Consider the following 26,639-nt stretch of genomic DNA (forward strand, 5'->3'; position numbering starts at 1 on the left):
TATCAGAAGAGTTACCAAAAAAGTGAGATCCTCCAAAATAATCCAATGTATTTTTAAATTCAGTTTTAATAAACAACTATTTATGCATGTATATACATAATTTCAGTTATAAAACAACACAATATTCAAAAAATATAAGTAGCAATCGTTATAAAATCTGGAAATGAATATTCTTACCGGTAGAAACTGATCTGTTCTAAATTCAAAATCATCAACAGGTAAATGAAGTTAAGGAACACAGAGAACTCATAGGAGGTTTATCATGATAAGAATATATCTAAAACAAATATAAACCAATCAAAACCTACATTTCAAATTAACTCAAATTAATTTAAAATATAATAATTCATAAGTGTTAACAAACTTCTTTGTAATAAAGTACTTTTAAATTTTTAAAAGGATATTTAACTTCAGAGTTGTGGCTGTTTCAATCCGGACCTAAAGAAAGTACATCATTACATTTAATCATTCTAGAACTACAAAATATCATTAATATCTAATGAAAAAAATTATTTCAAATCATTTTCTCTACTTTGTATTTTGTTTTTTATTTTTAAAATTTTGTCCAGACTTATTTTTTTTAATATCAAAGTCAGAGAATTAAATGCAGAAATAAAGATAGTCCCCCTTAGCTGGAGCAAGGGATAAAAAAAGATGATAATAAAACATTATATATTTCTACCTGAGTTTTCTAAATTTACTTAAGGAGCCTTTAATTCAGGCTGGATGGATGCTTGCAGGAAGAAAAACAAAAAATTGCCAGAAGGTAGATGGAGAGCGTGGGACTTAGGAAGAACAGTGTGTAGTTGATGTCAGGGCAAAGGAAGGCTGAGAAGCAGGAAGAGCAGGAGTAGAGCAAGCACCAAGATATGCAAGTAAAGGGTGCAGGAGGAGATGAGGAGGAATAAAAGGGGAAGGAAAGAGAACACCAACTCTCATTCTAACCTCAATTACAGGAAACCCTTGAAATACAAAAGATGTATGTCTTCTGAGCAAATCATATCATTACAACATGTTTCATTTTCAAAAATTCACTGATTGTTTGCTAGTAGTCAACCTGCCCAGGAAGATGGCCACTTTATTACTTCTCAACAACCACCACACACCCCAACTACAGACCTTTTGGTTACACCACAATTTATACTTATCTAGGTTCCCACAAGAGTGAAAGATCACATTAGAACTAAATTTTCAGTAGTTTACTGCTTATTTCACTGAAGGTTGCAGATAACTTAAAAACAAACATTACCTCAAATTACTGAGCTTCAAGACATAATTGGTTCAGAAACTTTAAAACCTAAAGAAGCCCAGTTATACACACCAAATATTCTGGTTACAGAATCATCTGTGGGAGCTAGGGGTGTAGCTCAGTAGTAGAGTGTTTGCCCATCATGCACAAGGCCCTGGGTTTGATCCACACCACAATAAATAAGTAAACAAATAAATAAAAATTGTGTATTCCTAAAAAAATTAAGTTCCTCTCACCTAAAATTTAGTAATTCTAATTTACTCTGTAGAAATTTAGTGTTCTCAAACCTGAAACTTCTCACAAGCACTGCACCTGCTATGTAATAGGTCCTAAATGTGAAGATGGAAGGGAGATTTTTTTTTAAATAGATATTTTGGTCTGTGGTACAGAATATAAGTCAATAGTCTCAAATTAGAGTATAAGGAACTTGTAATATGTTTTAAAAGAGCAAGTTAATAAGTGTAAAGAGGGGCTCAATTAAAAGCAAGTGTACACATTATACCACTGCAAAAAAAAAAAAAAAAAAAAAAAAAACCCATGATTAATTGCCGGGCTATGGCACATGCCTGTAATCTCAGCAGCTAAGGAGACTGAGGAAGGAGGATCATGAGTTCAAAGTCAGTCTCATCAAAAGGGAGGCACTAAGCAGCTCATTGAGATCCTACCTCAAAATAAAATACAAAATAGGGCTGGGGATGCAGCTCAGTGGTTGAGTGCCCCTGAGTTCAATCCCCAGTACAAAAATAAATAAATAAAAATAAAAAAGATTATCAATAAATATCATTTGACTTTTTTTAAAACCATAAAAAATTTGTTAGTATTCAAGAGTATAAGAATGCATTTCACAGCAAGTGTTATGAGTTACTATAAAAAAGGTGTTGTAATTGAAACAATATTTAAATGAGAAGAGAAACTGGACCACTGGAATAGAACAAAGACCAAAAACAGACACACATTTGTGTCAATTTGGCATATGACTGGTAGGTCATCTTATGAATCACTGAGAAATTTATGGATTATTTGCCAAGTCACTCCAGAAAAAAAAAATGAAAATTTAATACTTACTTCACACCATATTCAAAAGCAGATTTTGAATATGACAAAGAAAAAAAAGAGGATTTCTTAAACAAGAAGTACAATAAAACATAATCTGACTGTAATCTATTAAAATTAAAAACCTCTGCTCAACACAGAAGACAATACTCAGAAACTAGAAAGATAGAGAAGGATTCAATTGCAATTTTGTAATGTTTTATTTCATAAATACATTTGACATACATATGTTAAAAATATAATGTTGGCCCTCATACAAAATTTATGGAAGGCTGCAGTAACTGGAGAAGTTGTTCCTATAATTGCAGCACTATTTCTGTTCCATCATAGCCGGTGTCTCCTTGTAAGTATAAGAAATAGAAAATGCAGTTGCTCAGTATCAAATCTATACCAACTTTACAAGAGCACTTAAACAAGAAAATGCAGATTTGGAAAGCCAGAGAGGATTTAGATTTATCAGAATCTACACATTTTGTATGTCTGGATATACACATGTATAAATATATACACACTGTGCACATCTTTACACACAGCACATACTATCATGTTTGTATGTATATACATATGCTTATATACATACTATTGTGTGTGTATATCTGTATATCTAATATTTATGTATGTGTAAAGGCAACTTCCCACATTTCTCTAGCCAGCACTTCTCAAAGGTCTAAATTAAAGCAGTATAACCTCTATATTCTTGATCTTGGCTTGGCACAATGCAAATATTCATTTTTTAAGGTTCTGACCAGTGCTTAATAAAGAGACCTATGTTAATATTTGGCCATGAAATCATTTCTCCCCATTAATATTTATTAATAACTGGTATAATTAACGTTCCACTTTTAAAATAATGATAAAATAATTCATTTTTGTTTTCTTTTTTAATAGACTGATTATTATAAAAAGGGTATGACACAAGAAAGTTCTCTACTTCCCAAAGAAAGCTGAATTGAGATTTAATACTTTTATAACACACAAGTCATTTAAAGTCTTTTCTCGGATACTACTGACAGAAAAGTAAATGGTATTTCCAACTATGAAAACAAAAATTTAAATCTTGTGTTTTACTCTGAAGCTTTTGAAAAGTAAATTAATTTCAGGAAACCATAATTTTTGGGGGGGGGGTACTAGGGATTAAACTCAGAGGCACTCAACCACTGAGACACATCCCCAGCCCTATTTTGTATTTTATTTAGAGACAGGGTCTCATTGAGCTGCACAACGCCTTGGCATTGCTGAGGCTGGCTTTGAACTCCTGATCCTCCAGCCTTAGTCTCCTAAGCTACTGGGATTACAGAGGTGTGCCACCATGCCTGGCTAGAAAACCATAATCTTTAAAGCAATTAGGTAAAAAAAAAAAATGGGTTCCCTGTAACCTCCCATATTTATACTATTTAATCACTACAGAATGATATTTAAAATAAATTCTGAATTATTTACACAAAGTAGATAATATGTAAGTTGAAAAATCCAAGGATCAGTTCTATTTGCCTTTCAAATGTACCATGTTGCTACAGCAAATTTATATTTCTTTTTTTTTTTTTTGCTTGAAGATTTAAGAGTTTAATTTTTCCCTAGAGCAAGATCATCCATTTTCAACAGGATGAAAGAATATAGAACAATAAACTCAATAGCACCAAATGGGATTTAACACAGAAAACAGGGCCAGGTTTTTCCTTTCAAATGCAAATTTTACATTAAAATATGTTTATAAACCATAGTTGTTTTCCTCTTGATTCAACCCTTCTCCTCCAATAATAGGAGCCCCAGGAACCAAAAGAGCATATGCATTACTAATCAGATATACAACAGAACCATCCCCTTCAAACTGAAATCTGATTACTTATGGTCTAGACTCAGGGCTGCCCCAAAGGATGGGAAGCAATAACTATGCTCTCAGGGAGAATGGATACTGCGGATGCCACCAATCAAAGAGTCGGACTCTCTGCACTGGACCCAGGATGACTTGCACACCCTGTTCACTGCGCAGGTTCCGACCACTGTGGACAGGAGAATCTTGGAACAGCAGTCTCACTCGATGATGCCGCATGTCTGTGCTCAGATTAATAGTAAACAGGGTAAATATCATTCCCATGACAATTGGAATAAAGATGAAATTGAGGGTGGTGACCTGCAGTAAGCAGCAGTCCTGGTCTGGGTTAGTATGAACATCTTCATACTGAATGGGAGGCTGCAATCGTTCCATACATTTGCTCTTTAATCTAGGGGGCTGTTTTTTGAACTCGAAGTTGAATTCCCACATTGGTTCCTGTCTATTCCCAACAATCTTTCTGCACCAGAAAAGTAAGCATTTGTAATTCTTTAATGTGCTGGGAGTGCTTTCTGGAATGGCTGGATTCTTGGAGATTCGAGCAGCAAATGGTTCATACATATGGTACAGAGAACACATGCCCGAAGACAGTGCAGCTTCTCCATTGACTCTGGTCGCAGGCGCAAAGGCAGAGAAGCATCCAGCGTGTAGTGCCTTCGGTACAACCTGGGCCAAAAGGCAGCAGTGCAAGTGACAGTCCAGGCATTCTTACAAATCAAGGAAAAATTCACAATGTCCTCAGGACGGATGTAGGAGGCTAGCAATAGCCAAATATCAATGGGATACTCTTCTCCTCCAGCCCTGTTCAGGTCCTCTTTGTGCCTCTTGCTTTTCTTTTTTCTGGAGACAGTTCTCTCATGGATGTTTTCCTCCTGGGCATCCATCTCATCACTGCTGTCGATGATGTCACAGGACTCACTAACCCCAGAAAGAGCTTCCTCTTCAGGAAGCTGGGAAGCTGCCAAAGCACAAAGAGATTTTACTTCTTGCTGAACAGTGTTGGCGACGGCTTTCTTGACCCATTCAGACTGCACGACTGCTGGATCACAGTTGGCATAAGCCGCCAGGGTCACTCGACCAGAACAGGCGTCGTGGGCCCGGAACTTGAGTCGCTTTCCTCTCTTGGACATGGCGACCGTGTCGGGGCGAGACCAACCTAGTGGGCCGGGACCCCGGGCCATGCCTCAGGCGGGATAGCAGGTGCCTGGAGCCGCGGGCCAGCTCCGGCTGGCTCCGCGGCCATCCCGCACCCAAGGCCGCTGCTCTCACGATCCAAAATTATATTTCTAATTGCAGTTTCTTCAGAATAAAGTGTGGCCTAAACCTTTGCTTGGGAAATCAGATGTGTTGAAAGTAAAAATAAGGGGGTGGGTGGAGGAAAAGCTGACACTGAGAAATGATCTGACAAGATCTTAGCACAAACTGGGAGTGGTGAGATTGATTTTACTCAAACTTCTTAAATAGTATACTGAAGACAAATCTAAACCCAAAACAAAAACGTATATATTAAGACACTAATATATTCATTCAAACATACACTATAGCACTAGCAGGAAAAAAAAAAAAAAAAAGGGAGACTGTTCTATACATTTTTAACAGTTTAAAGTCATAGGCCTGTTTAAGTAACTGACCTATATAGTAAAACAACAAACCTACTGTTTTGAATGAGGAAAAAAAAAGCAATGAAGACACTATTATCAAGCTTCAATAATATGAGAAAATCATGTGAACACCATTAAAAAAAATTCCTAAAAGGAACATCAATTCCAAAGGCAAAAACCAAACAAAGGAAAAACATATAAATGAAGAGCAATCAATCAACAGTAAGGGCGAAACAGATTATGATATTGTATCAATGAAAAAGACTGTCCTGAATAAGAAAAAGAATAAATACTGTAAAAAGGGATTTTAATGACTGTAATCCCTGCAAGTCAAGCGATAAGGCAGAATGAAGCCAACTTCAGCAACTTAATTAAACCCTGTCTCAAAATTTTAAAAAAAGACTACAGATGGGGGTCAGTGGTAAAACGCTCCTGGGTTCAATCTCTAATGTCAAAGACATAATAATAAAGGGGTCTTTAAAAACTAACTGCCTTATTTTTTCACTAATATATTAAAAATGATTTCAGAGTAGTAGTTTGGATACATGTTTTTTCAATGACTCAGTGGGAAAGGCAAACAATAATTAAAAGTTTCCCTGCTCTCAAATCAAACTGCTAACCAAGGAATATCACACTATATAAATATGAACATATTCTGACTTTAAAGTTTAGCACAGGTTGAAATTTAAAAAACAATTATTTTGAGAATTTTAAGCAACATACCACTAAATCTTGATCTTGAAGCAAGTTACAGATCGCCTCATATAGCATGGGTCTTAAATCAGACTTGAATTTCACAGAAATCCACTGACCGATGAGCCAAATGACCCTGCGTCGCAATGGCTTATACCTAGATAGGTTAAAATCATGAAAGTAAAACATTAAATATTTTATTATATGTCACCATTTAAATCTAAAATGTAGTACTGAATGCATTCTACATTTACATAAAATCTTTAAAGCTACCTGAAAAAATTTGTCACAGTACAAAATACTACCAATACAGTCCTGATGTAAGTAAATGAAAATTCTTAACGCCCACATAACCCTGATTCTACCACATCAGAGTAGCAACATAGATCTGTACATTAAAAACAAAAATTTTTACTTCTGTTCCTCAAGTAACTAAAAATAGTGTTAATTTCTTAATGCTAAAGCTGCAGAGATTCCATAAACTAATAATAAAGTAGCTCCTACATTCAATTTTCTTATTCTAATTGTTGATTCCATATTATTTTCAAAACATTATGAATGATCTCTAGGATTATATAAAATGTGAGAAATAGAGAAGTCTGGTTGTCCATTTTCAGAATATAGTATTCAGCCTTAATTGAATCCAACTGTAGCCATTTTTAATTATAGCCCTCCCTTTGTGCCCATCACAGTTTTAAAATTAGCCAACTGTATAGATTATACTTCCAAGTCCTCCAATCAGCACTGAATTTGTTAGGTGTGTAAACAGGCAGACTACCAGGCTGGGTGTGCTTGCTAGCCAGATTCCAGTAGCACACACTCCTGGCAGAAGTAAAAGTTTGCCTTGCCCACACACTTTTGGGCTCATGTTTGATTTCTTGCAGTACCTTGTTATTTCTAACATAAATATACATATAAACTTACTGCTATCAGTTTACAGAATGTGACTCAGAGTATAAAAATAATCACTTATATTTTAAAGTTTTATATTTTCAGTACACACACGCACATTTATTTCTGTGATTATCTTTGCTAAAGGAAATAAGGGTTACTAAGGAAAGAAGAAAAATCGCAAAGCTCAAAATACTTGTGTCCAAAATTTCATTCTTGACACAATTCAAGATATAGAACTATAAGAACAAAGACACAGAGGCAGAAATAACAATACTTGTGTAAAGTGAGGTGAAAGAATCATCAATTTTGGGACTGAAATCCTGGGTATTGCCATATTTGGCTCTGTTCAAACAAATACAATAACGCACAGATAGGTCAAATTCCAAGGTCAAAGTCACTACCAGACTACTTTATTGGTTTGTTCCTCAAAGTGTGTGCTTCCTAAACCAGCATCATCATCATTTTGGGAGTATGAGAAAACTAGAATATCTGGTCCAGACCTTGTAACCAGAATCTACATTTTAACAAGATTTCCTACCGAGTGATTCATATATAAAATTTGAGAAACAACGGTCTTGACATCTGTTTAAGAGGAATACTGTACAAGTCATATAGGTAATTTTAAATTTTTTTTTTAGTATACACACTAAAATAAGTCTAAAGAAACTGGTAAATTTTAATAACATTTATTTCAATATACTCAAATTATCATTTCGATATACAATCAATACATATTTTACACAGCTTCCACTTTTAAACTTCAATTAACTAAAATTGAATTCATTTTTTCAGTTGTACTAAGCATATTTCAATTACTCAATAGCCATATGAGGGAAGCTACTATACTGGATAATGAAGGTCTTAAACTAAACAGCCTTTTGGGTTTAAGGAAAATTATATTTCATATCTGCTTCCTCAAAGGAGGTTTCCTCTCCTTCAGAGTTTCACTAGGCCCCTGAGGGCAGAATGAGAGGCTACTATAGTCAATGTTGGATCTACAGGACATAGCAAATTCTAATTGTTGAACATTTTTTCATTGAAGAAATGATTGGAAAAAAAATGAGAAGATGAACAGCTACTTACTGGTAGAAATTACTTTTAAGGCATCTTCAGTTTTATAATTCTGTAGCTCTAAATGTTCAAAAAATGATCCTCATGAGGGTGGCATTCTATTTGATCAGTATTTGGTGCACAAATACTTACTAACCTATGACTATATGCTAACAGGCACCAGGTACACAGAAGGAACTTGATAGACCTACACCCTTCACACCAGGAACCAAAATCCTTCTGAAATATTTTTTACAGTCTCTAATTTTAAACTAGAAAATAATTTATAAAAACTATGAAAAACTGTTTCCTTCTATCCTACTCATTTAATATCTAAACTTAAAGTAACATAAAAGCCAACTCTTGCTCATATTCTAGGTATAGAATTCATAGTCTTATATTCTACTAGGCACTACCTGCTAAGTCAAACCATGACCCTTTAAAAATTATAAACAATTTTTAAAAAATATTTTTAGTTATACATGGACACAATATCTTTATTTTGTCTATTCATTTTTATGTGGTGCTGAGGATCGAACCCAGTGCCTCACATGTGCAAGGCAAGCACTCTGCAATTAAGCCACAACCCCAGCCCAATTATAAGCAATTTTAACTGCTTTCTGCCTTCATCAGAAAATCAGCAATGTAAAATAAACACAAAATTTTATATTTACCTATTGTGAATGACTTGTAATTCTGGAAGAAGTTGGTTTTTAAACCACTGATCAAAATCAACACTATCAAATAGCTCATAAGCAGCTAATCCAACAGCATTGTACACTGAAAAGAAAGTTAAACCAAAAAAATCAAGGATTTCAGATATTTGGCCTTATGTAACAAATTAAACTTATTTTGAAACATGTAATATATTAATTAAGAAAAACCCACCATATGTTAACTGGGAGAGATTATCAAAGCAGACATTTTAGAGACATTAAGCTATTTTACTATTTTCCCCAAATAGTTCTTAGTATTTTCAAATAGAAAGTTAAATTTGCTCTAATATTAGAGTCAATTTATAAACTTATAAAACAGCATCTGCTTCTAAACAGAGGCAATATTTCACAACCTGGTCCATGCTTATCTCTCTCCACCCCATCTCTCACCACAACCCCTTAACTTCTATGTTGAAGTTAAACCAAAATAGTAACAGTTCTAATTCTACCTATATTTTGCTCCTCTTATCATCAATCCTTTCTCCATACTGCTCAAGTCTTCCGGGAATCCTTTTGCACACACCTCATGTACAATTACTAACTCCTACTTGTCCTTGAGTTATCACAGTATGCTTCTTTAGGAATCTTTCCCTACATATACCAAACCAGCTCCTGTTTATCCCCTACTTTTAATGTATATAACCATTCCATTAAGTGTTATATTTATTTTTGTCTGCTTATTTGGATATCTCTCTCACCAGATAGTTCCTATATTTTGGTTACTCTTGTATCCCAACTTTCCCAGCACAAAGTTTACCACAAAACAGACCCTCCATCTATTGAATAATTAAATATTTCTAAACTAGTTAAGTTTAACATACCAGCATCTTTGATTAGCAATGCATTCATATCTTCCACATTGGTGGGTCCTAAAAAAATAATTATCGGTAAAAATAAGCAAAACTCATTTTAAGAATTTAAATTATTTTAATTCATACAGTAAACAAAAAAATAATACATGTAAATGGGGTAACCTGTGATGTTTTGATACATGTATACACTGCATAATGTTTGAATCAGGTTAAAGGTTAAACATATGTGTCATCTAAAACATCTGTCATTTCTTTATGGTAAAAACATTTAAAATTCTTTCTTCTAGGTTTTGGAAATACACATTTTTGTTAAATATAATTATCTTACTATGCATTAGCACATCAGAAGTTCTTATTCCTATCTAACTCTAGCTTAGTATCCTATCCACTGATCAGTCTTTCTCCATCCTTTCTATTCCCTATTCTTACGAGTCTCTGGTAACTACCTTTCTTCTCTCAACTGAATCTACAAGATCAACATTTTTATACTTTACTTATGAATGAGATGGTGCAGTACTATTTTTACTAGTTTTTTAAATTTTTTTTTTACCTTTTTAAATCTAAATTAACCATTTATAACTATATGAATTATGGAATACAAAATGATGTTGAATGAATACTTATGTGAAATAATTAAATAAAAATGAATGAATACTTATGTGAAATAATTAAATAAAAATGCTAATATAGCCATCACTTCTAATACTTAACATTTTTGTGGTGAAAACATTTGAAATCTTTCAACAACTCTGAAGTATATAATACTCTAGTAACTGTATTTCCACAGTGTGCCAGACAACTTTAAAAATGATATTTCACCATGTGAACACTATCTTCTCATTACCCTCATCCCTCAGCCTCTGTAATCACTATTCCATTCTTTGCTTCTATGGCTTCTATCATATTAGGTTTCACATACAAGAAAGAACACGTGGTATTTGTGTTCCCATGCCTAAATCAATTTCACTTAGATAATATCTACAATTCTAATCATGTTGTAATAAATGACAGTTTCCTTCCTGTTTAATATTTAGTAGTATTCCACTGTGTATACATACTACATTTTCTTTATCTATTCACCTGCTGATAGACACTTCAGTGATTATTCAATCCTAACTTAGTTTTTCAACTAAACTAAGTACAACATACTTGGTAATATTAAGCATATATACAAGGGGGAGGTCTAAATTTTATTACCATTGACCTCATAGAACACGGGTACAAGATGTAAAGCTATAAACAACATTAAAAATCTTTTAAACATATTCAAAAAATGTATGACAAGCAATATTCTAGAGAAACATATACCACAAATTGTTAACTGTAATATCCTCATTATAAAAGAAAATTCTTTGAAAAAAAAATAAAAAGATGAATTAGAACAGGACAATAAAAAGTTGGTAGTCTTCGCTATTTATTCATGAAGGATACCAGAAATAGACATGGAAAACACAATTTCATTAGTTAAGAGATTTCTATAAAAGAGAAAAATTTCTACCAAGTTTCTCAAAGCACTCTTCCACTGCTAAATAAGAATTTTTAAACTTATTCTAATAAGCTAGAATAAGTAAGTTCTAAATAAGCAAACTGATGCAGAGCTAGAAGGAAAACTGAACTCAGAAATCCTTGAAAACCTTACCATCAGACAGCAAACTGACCAAATTTAACCTAAATAATCTATCACTTCCTTCGGTGGCTAAAAAAAAAAGTAAATTCATGTAATACTCTATAGAAGAAAACAGACACCAACAAAACCACATGCAAAAACACACAAAGCAACTTACGTAGTATACATATTAACAAATTTAAGAATCTTTTATCCTGCACTAAGAAACTGGTAATTAGACACTGCAAATCAATTAATAGTAAAATAAAATAATGTCCAAATAATCTTTTAAAATTAACATAATTATATTAATAGCCTATATTTGCTTTGGCTTATAATTTAAACAGAAACACTAATCTATTAAGCTTTTTGAAGAACACAGCTTCTTACTATAAACAAGATCAGATATCACCATTCCTACAAGAAATTCTCTTTCTGTCATTCCTTTAAATCTCTACCTACTCAATGTGATTCCTGCCCCAACTAATCAATCTATTCTCTAGGGAGATTCCACTGCCTTCTGCCTCTTATATTCATAAAACAATCACTTCCTCCTACCCCTACAGGTGAAAATCTCAGGTTCTGTCTTGAACCTCTTTTCTCTCCCAAGACTCCTTATATACACGTATTCCAAAAGTATCTGTACCTCCAACCACTATTAATGAGATAACTGCTTTGCCTATCATTAAAACTCAAAAGTGCAGGAACATTTATTATTATTTTCCCTTACCCAGCATATTCAATCAGTTGTGAAAAGTCAATCAATAAATAAACAGTTATTGACTATGCCAGGCATTGGGAATAAAGACTGAACAAAATAGCTGTGATCAATGTCCCCTGAGTCTGGCACAAAATTCAGAAAATATAAATCAATGTTAGTTAATAGTTAAATAATTATTTGTGAACAAAATGCAATAAACAAGTACCTAAAACTTACTCCATCATTCTCTTTTAAATCCATAATTCTTTCCACTCCCACTGCCACCACCCTATTGAGGCCAACACACTATGTTAACCTTTATTCATTCCTTACCATAACATGCTCCAGAGAGACTATCTCCCCAAGGAATGTGATTTCCATTTTGCTCATGCTTCTACTATGTTTACGACAGCAAAATCTAATTATCATATCCAGACTATAATTCAAGTCCTATCTCAAATGTCCTCCTTTCAGGAAGGAATGCATTCAATCTTTTTCAAATTCATATCCATTATATAACCTAAGAAATAGCATGTTGCACATAGTAAGCAATTAGCCATTTTTTACTGAACATTAATTACATGGATAAATAAATATATATCTCAAAAAACACATTACCTTGAAGGGTTTGCATCATTTCTAAAAGTACAGGAGTAAGAGTCTGATTATATTCATGGAATATATCTATAAATAGTACTTCAGTGCAAGGCTGGAGGGAGAAGAAACAAATTTCTAATAAAAATGATGGCATATTATATTTATTTTATAATAAATCAAAGAATATATATTCTTAAAATCCAAAACTTCTAAAAACTCTGGATTTAAAAATAAATAGTACTGGGTGTGGTGGCACATGCCTATAATCCCAGTGGCATGGGAGGCTAACGCAGGAGGACTGCAATTTCAAAGCCAGCCTCAGCAACTAGGTGAGGCCATGAGCAACTCCACAAGGTCCTGAGCAACTTGGCAAGGCCCTGTCTCAAAATAAAATATTAAAAGGGGCTGGAGATTTGGCGCAGTGGTTAAGCACCCCTGGGTTCAATCCCTAGTAACAAAAATAAAATAATATGTATTTTTAACAAAAACAGTAACAAAAATTGTTGTTACCTATATTGAAAAAATGACTCATTGTGATTCGTAAAAGTGGTGAATTGCTAAATGGTTCAAAATAGAAAAGAACTATAAGTAAATGTCTAAAGTATTCTGCTTTATGTTTAAAAAAAAAAAAATCTTAGACATACAAAAAACATATGCTATGTCATCCCAGATATTTACTTCAAATTAGTTTGAGGCAGGAATGCTTATTATGAAACTAGACTAGCCATATGTTAATAACAAACTAGGTTTTCAGGAAGGGTTCATAATTTTATTCTGTTTTAATATGTTTAACCTTGTCCATAAGAACAAGTTTTTAAAGCTCCAGTAATTTCTCTGGAGAAATCTAAAAATACTAAGATATATTTTTAGAAAACCAATGGCAGGTTATATGAATTATGTAAAAACAGGTCTTAACAAAAAGAACAGCTCAGTGACCACATCTGATAAATTTTCATAAAGGCAAAACATTTGCCATATCAATAATGTGCTCCAAAAGCATGACACTTGGTAATAAGAGAAATGAGATATCTAAAGAAACTTTGTTAATGAAATACTAAGGAAAAAAAAATCATTCTAGCAAAAAGTAGCAGTATTCACTTCTACAAATATCCTCCATTTGTTCAATGACAAATTATTTCCCAAGAAACTTTACTAAAAATTGAAAAACAGTTTGCAAACACCAAGTTAACAAAAAAATAAAAAAATTCAGATTAGAATTCATAATTTAATCAAATACTTTTCTCTAAACAAAGTTTCTTGTAATTAGAAACAATTTCCTATCTGTCTGACTTACAGTTTAGAATTTAACAGTGTCATTTTCTAAGAGCTTGAAGATTAAGCTTTACCCTATCAATTTTTTTCAATTAATACTTACCCGCAAACTATATTTCCAAGAATCTCCTCCTGTTTCTTCCACTGCTGCAATTAAAAGGACGACAAGTAATGTTTTCCAGAAATGCAATAAAGATGTTTACAAAATCCCATTTGGAAAAACAGAGATTTCAATAATAGCACAGTATTTCTGTGAATGGTTTTCAACATAGCACTAAATGCAAATCCTTGAAAACACAAACTTACAGAATTTTTTCCTATAAATCACAGATAACATCTGTATATTACACAACCTCCTATCCAAGTGTTTATTAAATCGTTAAAGGTTCTTGCTTTCATTAAAAATTCCTTTTGGAGGAAAACTCAATGTACCTATCATTTCCAGAGTATATGACATCATCTGATAATATATCATTATAGTCCTGATAATCATTGCAACACTGTAATCATATTTCTCAACTTAAAATGATTAGTCATTTTTCATAAATTTCCTACATGTATTTATACTTGGAGTAAAATACTTTAGGACTTTAAAAAAATCTAGAGGTTTCATTCCCTCCCACCTCTTCTCTTTTTTGGGGTGGTGGTGTGCTAGGAAATAAACACAGGGCCTTGCACACATCACGCAAGTGCTGTACCACTGAGCCACAACCCCAGGTAGGGTCTCAATTCCTCATGTTATACAATATATAAACTGCATAAAGAAAGCAAGAAACAGAAGATGCTAGTTAGGAAAAAGAAGACGACGAAAAAAAAAGAAAAATGTATTGTGTAATATATTTTTTAAATGATTTCTAAATTAAAAAAAAAAAGGAAGGTATATATTCCAAAACAATCAAGGCATTCTTAATATATTAGCAAATCTATGGGATCCAGTTAAAGGGATAAGTAGAGATTAAAATCTAGCTCTTGTCCCACTAATGGCCAAAGTAATTCACACAAAGGCATTTTATAATTACATGATTCCTTCCTTTTCTATAGCAATGGCATGATAGATTTGTTACTCACCTATCTATGTATCTAATGACTGATCTACTACTAAAATTCAAATAGATAGACAAGTCTCCTGTTAGGAAAAACAAGCATCAAAAAAATTTCCAGTCTAGGAGAAAAGCTCAGTGATACAGCATGTGAGTAGCATTCATAAGCATTTACTGAAACTTTATTTACAATCCCTTCAAAAAAAAGCTCTTCTAATGTCTTTCTGAAGTACAACTTTTCAATAGTGAAAAAAAATATATGGAATGAATCACAAAATACAAACTGACCTAACAGGGCAAGAAAGTAATTTTTAATTTTTGTTTTAAACCATGTATTTGTAAGGGTATCTAAAAACTTAAAAGGTGTCTTCTTGAACAAAATTTTCCACTACAGTTGAATGAATCATTCATTAAGTGTCTCAAATTGTTCTAAAGGGTAAGAAAGACAACTGAAAAAAAAAAAAAAGATACCCAGATCAAAAGTACTCTACATAAAAATACTTTGTTATTATACCTATCATTCAAGATATTTGTTTATGAAATGGGGAGATAAGCCACAATAATACAGAAAAAGTAATTCTTACTGAAGCCTTCTGGATCTTCTTCCCACATTGTCAATTCTTCTTCAGTTAATAAAAAATAATGAGAGACTAATCTTCTACATATCTCTGTCAAAGTAGGGTATGTGAAGAAGGCCATCTTAATCTTATGGGCTTCAAGAGTTTCAGGGCTGCTATCTAGAAAATTAAAATTTCCAAGTTAATTGTATAGCCAAACATTCTATTGAAGCTGGATTATATATATATTTTTATAAAAACATGCTTTTGGGGGTAAAGATAAACTTTGTGCATAAACGTTCATTTTTATTAGGAACAAATTTCAAAGAGGCTCTTTATTTATAATACACCTCATCAGTCCAGCCTTGTCCACATAGCTTATGCATTGTTATGCTATATTATTGCAGCATATTGAAATGACCAACTGATATGTCTGTCTGTCTCTCTCCCTTCCATTTACAAACTTTCCTCATTCATCTTGGAACACATGCACATGAAGAAATTTCAAACAACATACAATTTAACCTGTCTATAAGCAACCCTACTTTGTATAAAGTCAGAGAAAACTTTAATTGTTCAAATGAATACAGCCTACTACATGAGCTTCAGAGGTTATTATAGGATATAATTCTTAAAGTCCTTAAGCTTGAACTGATCTTCTAAGGTGTTACAAAAGAGAATTTGATAAATGTACAGTGTGTTTTTTTAAAAGCTGATATTCACATATTAAACACTGTAATGCTTTCTATTTCACACCCCAGGAAGAGTTTATTTTCCAGTCTAAAATAAATGAGTTTCAAGAAAAATCTATATCAAAATAGCTATTACTTCACACTAAGATTAAAATAAAAAAAAGTAAGACCAGGAAAAAAAATAAAAACCTACCAGTAATGCATTACCTTCAAAATTTTTGGATGGCTTATAAGCATAATTTTTGACAATCATCTTAATAAGATTCATGCACTGGACAATGAATCTTTCAAATGTAACGCCTTCACCCACTTCAGTAAAAACATAGCTTACAGAAAATTCCAGTGATCTCTGAATTAGAGGAGTAAATGAAAATGGATGCTGATCCAAGAAATCTAAAAGCTGTGAAGAAAAAAATTAAATGCATTTTTCCCAAATTCATATTGGAATATAATCATTTCAGTTATAAGTTTACTAATTAAAATTTAGTAAGTTTTGAACCTTGGTAAGAGTCTACATATATTCAGTTTTATATGTACTATAACCCTTCTTGAAGTACATAATATAACATGGATTTTGCCACATTATATCTCATAATAAGACTTTTCTATTATTTCCATTACAGGGACCAAAAAAGTCCTGCTTCATACTAATTTGATAACAATGGGTAAAAGTGATACAAAAGCATTTTTGTATATAAAAGGTAGGCTTTTTCAAAAAAGTAATAAATAAAGGGAAAGAATTAAAAAATAATCCTGCCTTTCTGTATGAACTGTATTTCGATGAACCAAATAGTTCTGATGAGGGAGATTTCTTCTTTATAGAAAAATTCCAGCTAATAAATGCAAAAAGGAATAATAGAATTAGAATGCCATCATTTTGTAATCCCAATCAAATCATGGAACTAGGCATTGCTCATCTATGGCTGCTACAATCTAGAGGGGAAAGGGTGCTGAGAAACTCGGATAGCTCACTCATCAATCTTCGCCTTCTAATAGAGATAATCAGATATTGTGTGCCTTTTGATGGGCTGCAATATGAATACACAACATTGCCTACAAAGTATTCTTGTCAGCACCCCCTACCAAAAGAAAATAAAAATACCCTGAATGTGACCAAGCTTCTAGATGTAACTACAAATTCATGAGAAATATAGGGGGGATAAGAAGAGTGTGGAGACAAAGGAATATCTTAAATAACACATAGGGATGCAAGCAAATTCAAAACATGGCGAACATTACAGGAAAATACCTATTACTTCAACAAATAAAGAGCAAGGAAAAAAAAGAACAGAAAGGTAACAGATACTATCCCCGAATCAAATAAACCAATTATAAAAAGTTTATACAAAGAGAAATCTGAAAACAGAATAGATATTTAAATGAAATCAAGAAGCTATTAGTACTTTTTAATGTGACAACTGTGTGTAAGAATGCTTTAAGAGGGGTTGGGGCTGTAGCTTAGTGATAGAGCCCTTGCCTCTCATGGAGAGGCACGAGGTTCAATCCTCAGCACCACATGAAACATAAATTTATAAAACAAAGATATTGTGTGTCCATCTACAACTAAAAAAATTTTTGAAAAATGAATGACACAGTGCTGCATCTCCAAACAGGCTGCCCAATGCTATCGCATGGCCTGCCCTATCAGCCCCATCCATGAAAGCAGAAGCCTTCCTCTTGGGACAACTCCGCAGTCATCCTGGTTTACCCTCGATGCCAACATCACCAACTTTGGTTGGGGCAGCTTCCACCTTAGGACACTGGCTAGGGCCTGGAAGCCTAACATCTAGGTACCTACAGGTTTCACACTGCCATCACCACAAACTAGGGAGGAGCCCGCCTCCATCAAGAGACAACAACCAGCACCTGGAAGGCCATCACCAGGGTCCCTGCAGGCTTGGTTACACCAGAGATATCCCTGCTAGCCTACTTCTCTTGATTCCTGTTTCACTCCTCCTGTGATCTAATACCTCTCTATTCCCACCTCCTATCTCATAAATCCCACATTCAACACCTCACCCCCGGCTCTTTCTTTGTCCATCATTAGAAACTGTAGAACCTTACACAAACCTACTATTTATATTGTACTTACTAACTGAAGACATCATTTCTGTTTATTGGGACAGAACTATAATTGTCTAAAATATGAGTTGCATATTGTCTGCATGGGTGCTATAAATATTGATCTTCCCCCTTAAAACCAAGGTACTGGTAACTTGCAGGAACACTACAAGATTATAGGGTAGAAACTGTAATACCTCAGATCTGCACTGCTAGAGAGAAAGACACATGAACAACATTAAAAAAAAGAGAGAAGAAAGTGCCCCAAACAAACTAAGATGCTACACTAATAGACTGCATTGACAGTAAAGTAGATGAAATGTCAGAGAAGGAGTTCAGAATGTATGTACATAATTAAAATGAAATGCAAAGCAAAGAATGATATAAGAGGGCAAATACAAGCAACCATTGATCACTCCAACAAAGATATAAGAAAGCAAAGAGATGTAGCAAAAGATTACCTCAAGAAAGAGAGATTCTTAAAAAAAGAAATCCATGAAATGAAGGAAACAATAACCCAAACAAAAAAAATCAATAGAAAGCATCACCAATAGACTAAATCACTTGAAAAACAGAATCTCAAGCAATGAACACAAAATATACAGTCTTGAAAATAAAAGTTGACTGCACAGTGAAGATAGTAAGAAACCATGAACACAACCTCCAAGATTATGGAATAACATGAAAGACCAAATCTAAGATTAGCAAGGTAAAGAAAGGCTCAGAGATACAAACCAAAGGGATACACAATCTCTTCACTGAAATAATATCAGAAAATTTCCCAAACATGAAGAATGAATTGGAGGGGCTGTAGTTGTAGCTCAGTGGCAGAGTGCTTGCCTATCACATGTGAGACACTAGGTTCGAATCTCCGCACCACATGTAAGTAAACAAAAGAAAGGTTCATTGAAAACGTAAAACAAAAGAATAAATTGGAAAATACAAGAGGCCTACAGGACACCAAATGTACAAAATTACAACAGATCCACACTAAGGCATGTTATAATGAAAATGCCTAGCATACAAAATAAGGACAGAATTTTAAAAGCCAAAGTTTCAGATTACATATAGGAGGAAAACAATTCAGATCTCAACGGGTTTTTCAACCCAGACCCTCAAAACTACAAGATAGCTGGAACAACATACACCAAGCTCTGAAAGAAAATGGATGCCAACCAAGAATCTTATATCCAGCAAAATTAAGCTTCAGATTCGATGATGAAATAAAAATCTTCAATAATAAACAAAAGTTAAAAAAATTTACAGTGAGAGAGCCTGCACTACAGAATCAGCAAACTATTCATGAGGAAGAAATGAAAAACAACAATGAAAATCAGTAAAGGGAGGAACTACACTAAAGGAAAGCCAATCAAAGGAGAAATCAAGAGTCAAGTTAAAAACCAAAATAAACCAAAATGACTGGGAATACAAACCATATTTTATAATAGATAATATATATGTTTGAGTAAAGAATATATAGGCATATGTATTATTTATATATATGTTAAAACATACACACACACACACACACACACAAAATGTATGAAAACATACAGTTAGATTTAGGGATTAGGTGAAATTACAATAGCTTTTAAGTCTTTGTAAAATCTTTTAAATTAAGCACCTAGAGTTATAATTGTGAATTTGGGCTGCAGTCACAGGGATTAAGAATTGCTGGGCTGGGGATGTGGCTCAAGCGGTAGTGCCCTCGCCTGGCATGCGTGCGGCCCGGGTTCGATCCTCAGCACTACATACAAACAAAGATGTTGTGTCTGCCGAAAACTAAAAAATAAATATTAAAATTCTCTCTCTCTCTCTCTCTTTAAAAAAAAAAAAAAAAAAAAGAATTGCTGATTAATATCAGGAATACAGTTAGCGTTATGGTAGTAATTTCTATACAAATAAATATGAATATACATACATAAATAAATATCTCATATACAGAAATATTTGTGAAAAGTGTTATTATTTGTATATAACAATATTTATGAATTTATATTCCATAATATATAGGTACATTCATGTAAATTGTTATGGTTTATATATACAGAGGTTCCAGTGAGGCATACTGATAGATATATAGGAAGAGGTGTAGAAAAATAGTTAGCATTAGTTTAGGTTTTAAACATTATTATCCAAATATATGAATACTATATATATATATATACATACATATATATAAATACATGAAAATATTTAAATGTACAGGGATTTGTATACAGTTAATTTTTTTTGAGATGGAGGTTTACATTGTTGTTCAGATATATTTTAAGAATATGTAACTGAACATATATAAAAATTTATGGGCAGGATTTGTTTAGCATTAGGGCACATACCTACGTATGTTTATAAACATATAAAGAAATATGTATGTAAAAATATATATGAGGGGGCTGGAGTTGTGGCTCAGTGGTAGAGCGCTTGTCTAGCATGTGTGAAGCCCTGGGTTCAATCCTCAGCAGCACATATACATAAATTAATTAGAAGATCCATTTACAACTAAAAATATTAAAAATAGATATATATGGGTATTCAAAGTAATAATTACAATTTTTGTTTATAAGACTGATGGTTATGGGTAGGGTTAGGTTTATTTCTAAGGTAGGGACTAGGTTGAGGGTGAAGGTTACCATTAGAATACATATATCTATATACGTACATAAATATGAATACAGAATTAAAAATTTACATGAAAGTTTATAAATATAACTTTTATCTATGTCTATTTTAAAGTTATGCAGTATTTTTATGTTTGTAATAATCTGGGGTTTGCCTCTGGAAATGAATATATATAAAATATCTATGAAAAAAATGAAAGGTCAAAATCTTTTTAAGAAAAAAAACAACACGCTTTGAAAAAGCAAAGTGCAGTGGCACACACCTGTAATCCCAGCAGCTCAGGAGGCTGAAGCAGGAGGATCATGAGTTCAAAGCCAGCCTCAGCAAGAGGAGGGCAATAAGCAATTCAATGAGACCCTGTCTCTAAATAAAATACAAAACAGGGCTGGGGATGTTGTTCAGTGGTTGAGTGGCCCTAAGTTCAATCCCTGGTACCAATACAATAAAATAAAATACTTAAATACTATAGAACCTCTAGGATTTGCTTTGGAATAATCAGTAAGAGTTGGGAGAGAAAGGAAGCACACAAATAAAATAGGATTTACCATGATTATATGTTGATAATTGTTGAAAACTGGATTATGAACAAATGGAAACTTATTCAATTCTATTGAAGGCATATATGAGGTTTCCCAATTTAAAGGTTTTCATTAAAGTCTTAGAGATCATAAATATAGATTTTGTAAATAAAATTATTGCTGTGAACTCATTCTAAAAAGTAGAATAAATTACAGATACCATCTATCTACATCATCACCTAAAGTAAGAACTAAAAGAAAGAATTACAGCGGGGCATGGTGGCACATGCCTGCAATGCCAGCAACTCAGGAGGCTGAAGCAGGAGGATTGTAAATTCCTCAGAAACTTAGTGAGGCCCTAAACAACTCAGCAATACCCTGTCTCAAAATAAAAAATAAATAAATAAAATGGGCTGGGGCTATGGCTCAGTAGTTAAGTGCTCTAGGGTTCAATTCATGGTTTCAAAACATAAATATAAAAAGTAAAAGCAAGAACTACAAAAACCCAGTAGGTCAATAACAAATGTGTTTCTAATGCAGACTATCGAAACAATGTTTTTTAAATTTTACTTATATAATTGATATACTGAGGAGGAACTGCAGAGATGCTGGCAAGTGTCAGAGATATACACTGCCCAGCCCCACTGACTAACTTAACTTCATCATCCTGTTTTACTTTGCTTGGTGTTAAAGGATTGGCAACTTTATACTGGATCCCAGAAGGTCAAGTTTTACTGTTGAGGTTATCTGGAACATAAGAAATGAAGACAACTAAAAGTGACTACCACCTAAACACATACATATAAACACAGTGTCTATCTGTCTGTCTCTCTCTCTCTCTCTCTCTCTCTCTCACACACACACACACACACACACTCCCTTTCTTTCTCTCCCCTCCCCTCCAGATTACTCCTGTTCCTTTTATCCCCAAGGGAAACAGACAATTCTAACCCTAATACTGAACCTTCATTTAAAAAGGGAAAATAGCCAGGTGTGGTGGTGCTTGCCTATAACCCCAGTGACTCAGGAGGCTGAGAGTAGGATAGCAGGTTCATGGCCAACCTCAGCAATTTAGCAACACCCTGCCTCAAAATATAAAATATTAAAGGGCTAGGGATGTGGATCAGGATTAGGCATCCCTAAGTTCAATTCAGGGTACCCCCTCCCCACAAAAAAAAGAAAAGAAAAAAAATAGAGGAAGGGAGGGAGTGAGGAAGAAGGGAGGTGGGAGGGGAGGAGAGAAGAAAGAGAGAAAATAGATTATAGGCTTAGATATTTCCACCTCTCTCCAAGTACCTATTTTAGTGCAAGTACTCCTCAAACCAGATCTTCCTAATTTCTTTAACCCAACTCTGCACTTTTCCCAATTCTCCAAGCCCAAATTTCATACGAGTTAATGTTATATAACTCTTATATTACATTATCAGAAACGTATATACACACTGCCAAGTACAGTGAACCCATATAATTCCATTTAAAACACATGTAATCAATGTATACAGCAAGCTCAATTCACAATAGCTAAGCTACGGCATCAACCCAGATGTCCTTCAAGAGATGAATAAAGAAAATGTGGTATATATACACAATCAAATATTACTCAGCCATAAAGAAGAATGAAATTATGGCATTTGCCAGTAAATGGATGGAACTAGAGACTACTATGCTTTGTGAAATAAGTCAATCCCACAAAACCAAGTCCTAATGTTCTCCATGATATGCAGATGCTAACACACAATAAGGATGTTCAGTGGTTTAGATAAAGGGGAATGAAGGGAAGGGAGAAGGAATGGGAATAGAAAGACAGAATGAATCGAACATAACTTTTTGTGTTCATATATAAATACACCATCAGTGTAATTCCACATCATATTCAACCACAAGAATGAGATCCTAATTAGAATAAGTTATACTCCATGTATGTATAATATATCAGAATACACTCTGTCATGTATATGTAAAAAGAGCAAATTGAAAAAAATTAAATAAAAATTAAAAACAAAACATGATATTGATGATATTTGACAATCATTCTGAATATGCTGACTTCCTGATATTACTCTACCTGCTGCATTTGATCTATTTCAGGATGAACTGCCATCTTCTTAATCTCAGCTCTTTCCAATGGGTCTAGGAATAAGCTTTAGAGGAATCAACTTCTCTAACACTCGTTAGGATTGTGAAGGTTTGTGTTATATAAATTTAACTATTATATGCATTCAAAAAGTTACATTATACAAAGGTGATTTTAGCTTTCCTACAAAGAGTAAGAATATGAGTTTCCTTACATTCAAGTGAAAATTTATGATTACAAAAACATTTTCCTTCTTAAATTTGAGAAGATATATTAATTTCAGAAAATGTACTCAAGATAAAAAGAAAACTTACCACTTTAGTAAAAAGAATGATGGTCTTCTCCAGCCTATCTCTACACACATTATCTGTACCTATATTTCTACCTGTTAAAAATACATTTCAAAAATTAGTACAAGTTGATAATATCCTATAAATTCACAAACAAAATACCAAAACTTTTGCAAAAATACTGCCTGTTACATTCTTGTATATTTTGTGTTATTAACTTATTATTCAAAAACCAATAGCAAGTAAAATTTCATTTAATAAAATAAGCATCACAGCCAAATAATACAAAATTAACCCTAAAAGAGAAACCGAACCCATTTTAAAGTAAAAAGGTGACAATTTTAGCAACAAATCATAAATCACATTTTCAAAAACTGTTTTAGTTCTAACTGAAGTACTTTTCAGTCAACAAAAAACACTCAGTAATATATTCACTATCACTTTTCCTATCACTTCTGAAGTATCCTTGTGAAAATTTCCCTTCCCTTATTTTGCACATCAGAATAATGTCCATTAGCCCATCAACTCCTCATAATCTGTTTTGTCAATTATCTCATTCTACTATTCTAGAAGGACTTCGGTTCTTCCTTCTGCTAACCCCAAGTTTATGACCAGAGAAAAATGACAGCCCCACTTTGGTTTAAATTAAAAACACAATATGAGGGCTGGGATTGTGACTCAGTGGTAGAGCGCTCGCCTAGCATGGACGGGACCCAGGTTCGATCCTCAGCACCACATAAAAATAAAGGCACTATGTTGTGTCCATCTACATTTAAAAAATAAATATTAAAAAAAATACGCAATATGAGCTATCTTAGTCACCTTTGCATGCATAGTACCCAAGAGCATGCCTGGCAACAGGGTCAATAATTTAAACTAGGTTTAAAATGACTAACATATAATAATCAACAATCACTAAAGGTACAGACTAATATACCTTCTTAAGGTTGGAAACGCCCAAATGAACATGAACACACAGTATATGCACACACACTCATCTGATTGAAGGTGTCTGTCCTGAACAAAGGTATTTACAATCACATAGAAGGTAAGAGGATAAGAGACCACCAGTAAAATAAACGCAAATATAAATGCTATATTCTCTGTGCAGGGCAGATCACATCCTAAATGTGATCCAGCTGGGGATAATGAATATGAGATTTGCAAAATGAAAGGATCATTTAGCAAAATTTATATCACAGTGATACAGAAAACATACTAAAAGACTCAATAAAAAAGCCTAAAAACCATTTGGCATATAGTATATAACTTACTATCTATTCAACATTATGACTGCTATGGATGTATGCCTGGAAAAGGGGGGTTGTAGTAGAAATTAGAAGAAGAAATGGACACAAAATAGATTCTTTTAAATAAAGGTTTCCTCTATACTCAGAATAAGAAAGGTAGATGGAGACAAACCCAAGCTTCCAATCCACCTTCAAAAAGCTAATTATCAAGGTATAAGAAGCATATTTTAGCCACATACACTATCTATCCAGCTACTAAGAATTCACTCAGATTGTCCAACAAATGAGTTGCTCAGACAAAAACTTTCTCCAGACTTGCATATGGAAAGAGAAGCTCTGAATGGATAGGGACCCACTCTTTAACTCCTATTAATTCTTCACCAACCCTCGTCATTAATGAATAATGAATAAGCTGTAACAAATAAGGATTCAACAGTAAAAACTATTATGATGGAAGTACTTACTGCATTCCAGAAACTGTTTTAGACGTTCAAATATCCCATGTAAAAAACCCTAAAAAAGAATACATTTTAAAGTGTCTTCATTTATTCTATTATAACATTTACCTTGTACCTTTTCTCAGGGATACTATGACATATCTATACATCATTTTAAAAAATCAACTGAAGGGGCTGGGGTTGTGGCTCAGTGGTAGAGCGCTCGCCTAGCACATGCAAAGCACTGGGTTGGATCCTCAGCTCCACATAAAAATAAATAAATAAAATAAAGGTATTGTGTCCATCTACAACTAAAAATAAATATTAAAAAAATCAACTGAAAAAAAAATAGGTTAAAATTAAACTAAGTAAGGGCTGGGATTGTAGCTCAGTCATAGAGCACTTGCCTAGCATGTGTGAGGCACTGAGTTTGATCTCAAACATCACATAAAAAAAGTAAAAATAAACAAAATAAAATAAAGTGTCCATATACAACTAAGACATATATTTATATAAAGTAAAAAACAAAATCATTATAAACAAATCTTCCACAAGAAAGTAACTGTAGTACTCTGCCTCTTCAGTAACTCGTCAGTTAACACAAATCACTTACAATAATTCAAATCTAGTCATAAAAGCATCCTGTTTCACTAAACACCCTCTATTCCCCTTACTCTGCATAATATTTCTTAACAGGCCTTACCACCCCTTGATATACTGTTTGTCTATCTATTATCTGGCTCCTCTAAGTAGAATACAAGCTCCTGAAGGCTAGAATTTTGCTTTGTTTACTGATCTATCCTTGAATTCAGGGACAAGACTTGACAGTAATACTCAATAAATGAATAAAGATACCAGTTATTTGAACCACATGTACGTGAGTGTCAAGTATTAGCTTTAGACACTTCATGCACCTTCAGATACCAGAAAAGAAAAGCATTACCAGTTACCCACCTGGGAATTGAACCCAGGAGCATCCCCAGCCCTTTTTATTTTTTAAAATATTTATTTCTTGGTGTAGATAGAT

General features: G+C 33.4%; 1 protein-coding gene and 1 pseudogene across 1 annotated transcript in view; both read right to left on the reverse strand.

The window, feature by feature from the left end:
- Ipo11 (importin 11) overlaps window positions 1-26,639 on the reverse strand; it is a 205,125-nt gene that overhangs the window by 110,900 nt on the left and 67,586 nt on the right. The window contains exons 8-18 of the mRNA XM_076857235.2: window positions 25,640-25,688; window positions 23,950-24,020; window positions 16,571-16,763; window positions 15,699-15,851; window positions 14,178-14,221; window positions 12,824-12,914; window positions 9,909-9,956; window positions 9,046-9,151; window positions 6,458-6,584; window positions 405-438; window positions 178-218 (exon numbers count right to left, since the gene is read on the reverse strand). Of these exons, the coding sequence (XP_076713350.2) occupies window positions 178-218; window positions 405-438; window positions 6,458-6,584; window positions 9,046-9,151; window positions 9,909-9,956; window positions 12,824-12,914; window positions 14,178-14,221; window positions 15,699-15,851; window positions 16,571-16,763; window positions 23,950-24,020; window positions 25,640-25,688 (957 nt within the window). The remainder of the gene's footprint in view (window positions 1-177; window positions 219-404; window positions 439-6,457; window positions 6,585-9,045; window positions 9,152-9,908; window positions 9,957-12,823; window positions 12,915-14,177; window positions 14,222-15,698; window positions 15,852-16,570; window positions 16,764-23,949; window positions 24,021-25,639; window positions 25,689-26,639) is intronic.
- Window positions 3,975-5,314, reverse strand: LOC143399998 (transmembrane protein 183A pseudogene; annotated as a pseudogene).

This window comes from Callospermophilus lateralis, chromosome 5, assembly GCF_048772815.1.
Source record: "Callospermophilus lateralis isolate mCalLat2 chromosome 5, mCalLat2.hap1, whole genome shotgun sequence".
NCBI lineage: Eukaryota > Metazoa > Chordata > Mammalia > Rodentia > Sciuridae > Callospermophilus > Callospermophilus lateralis.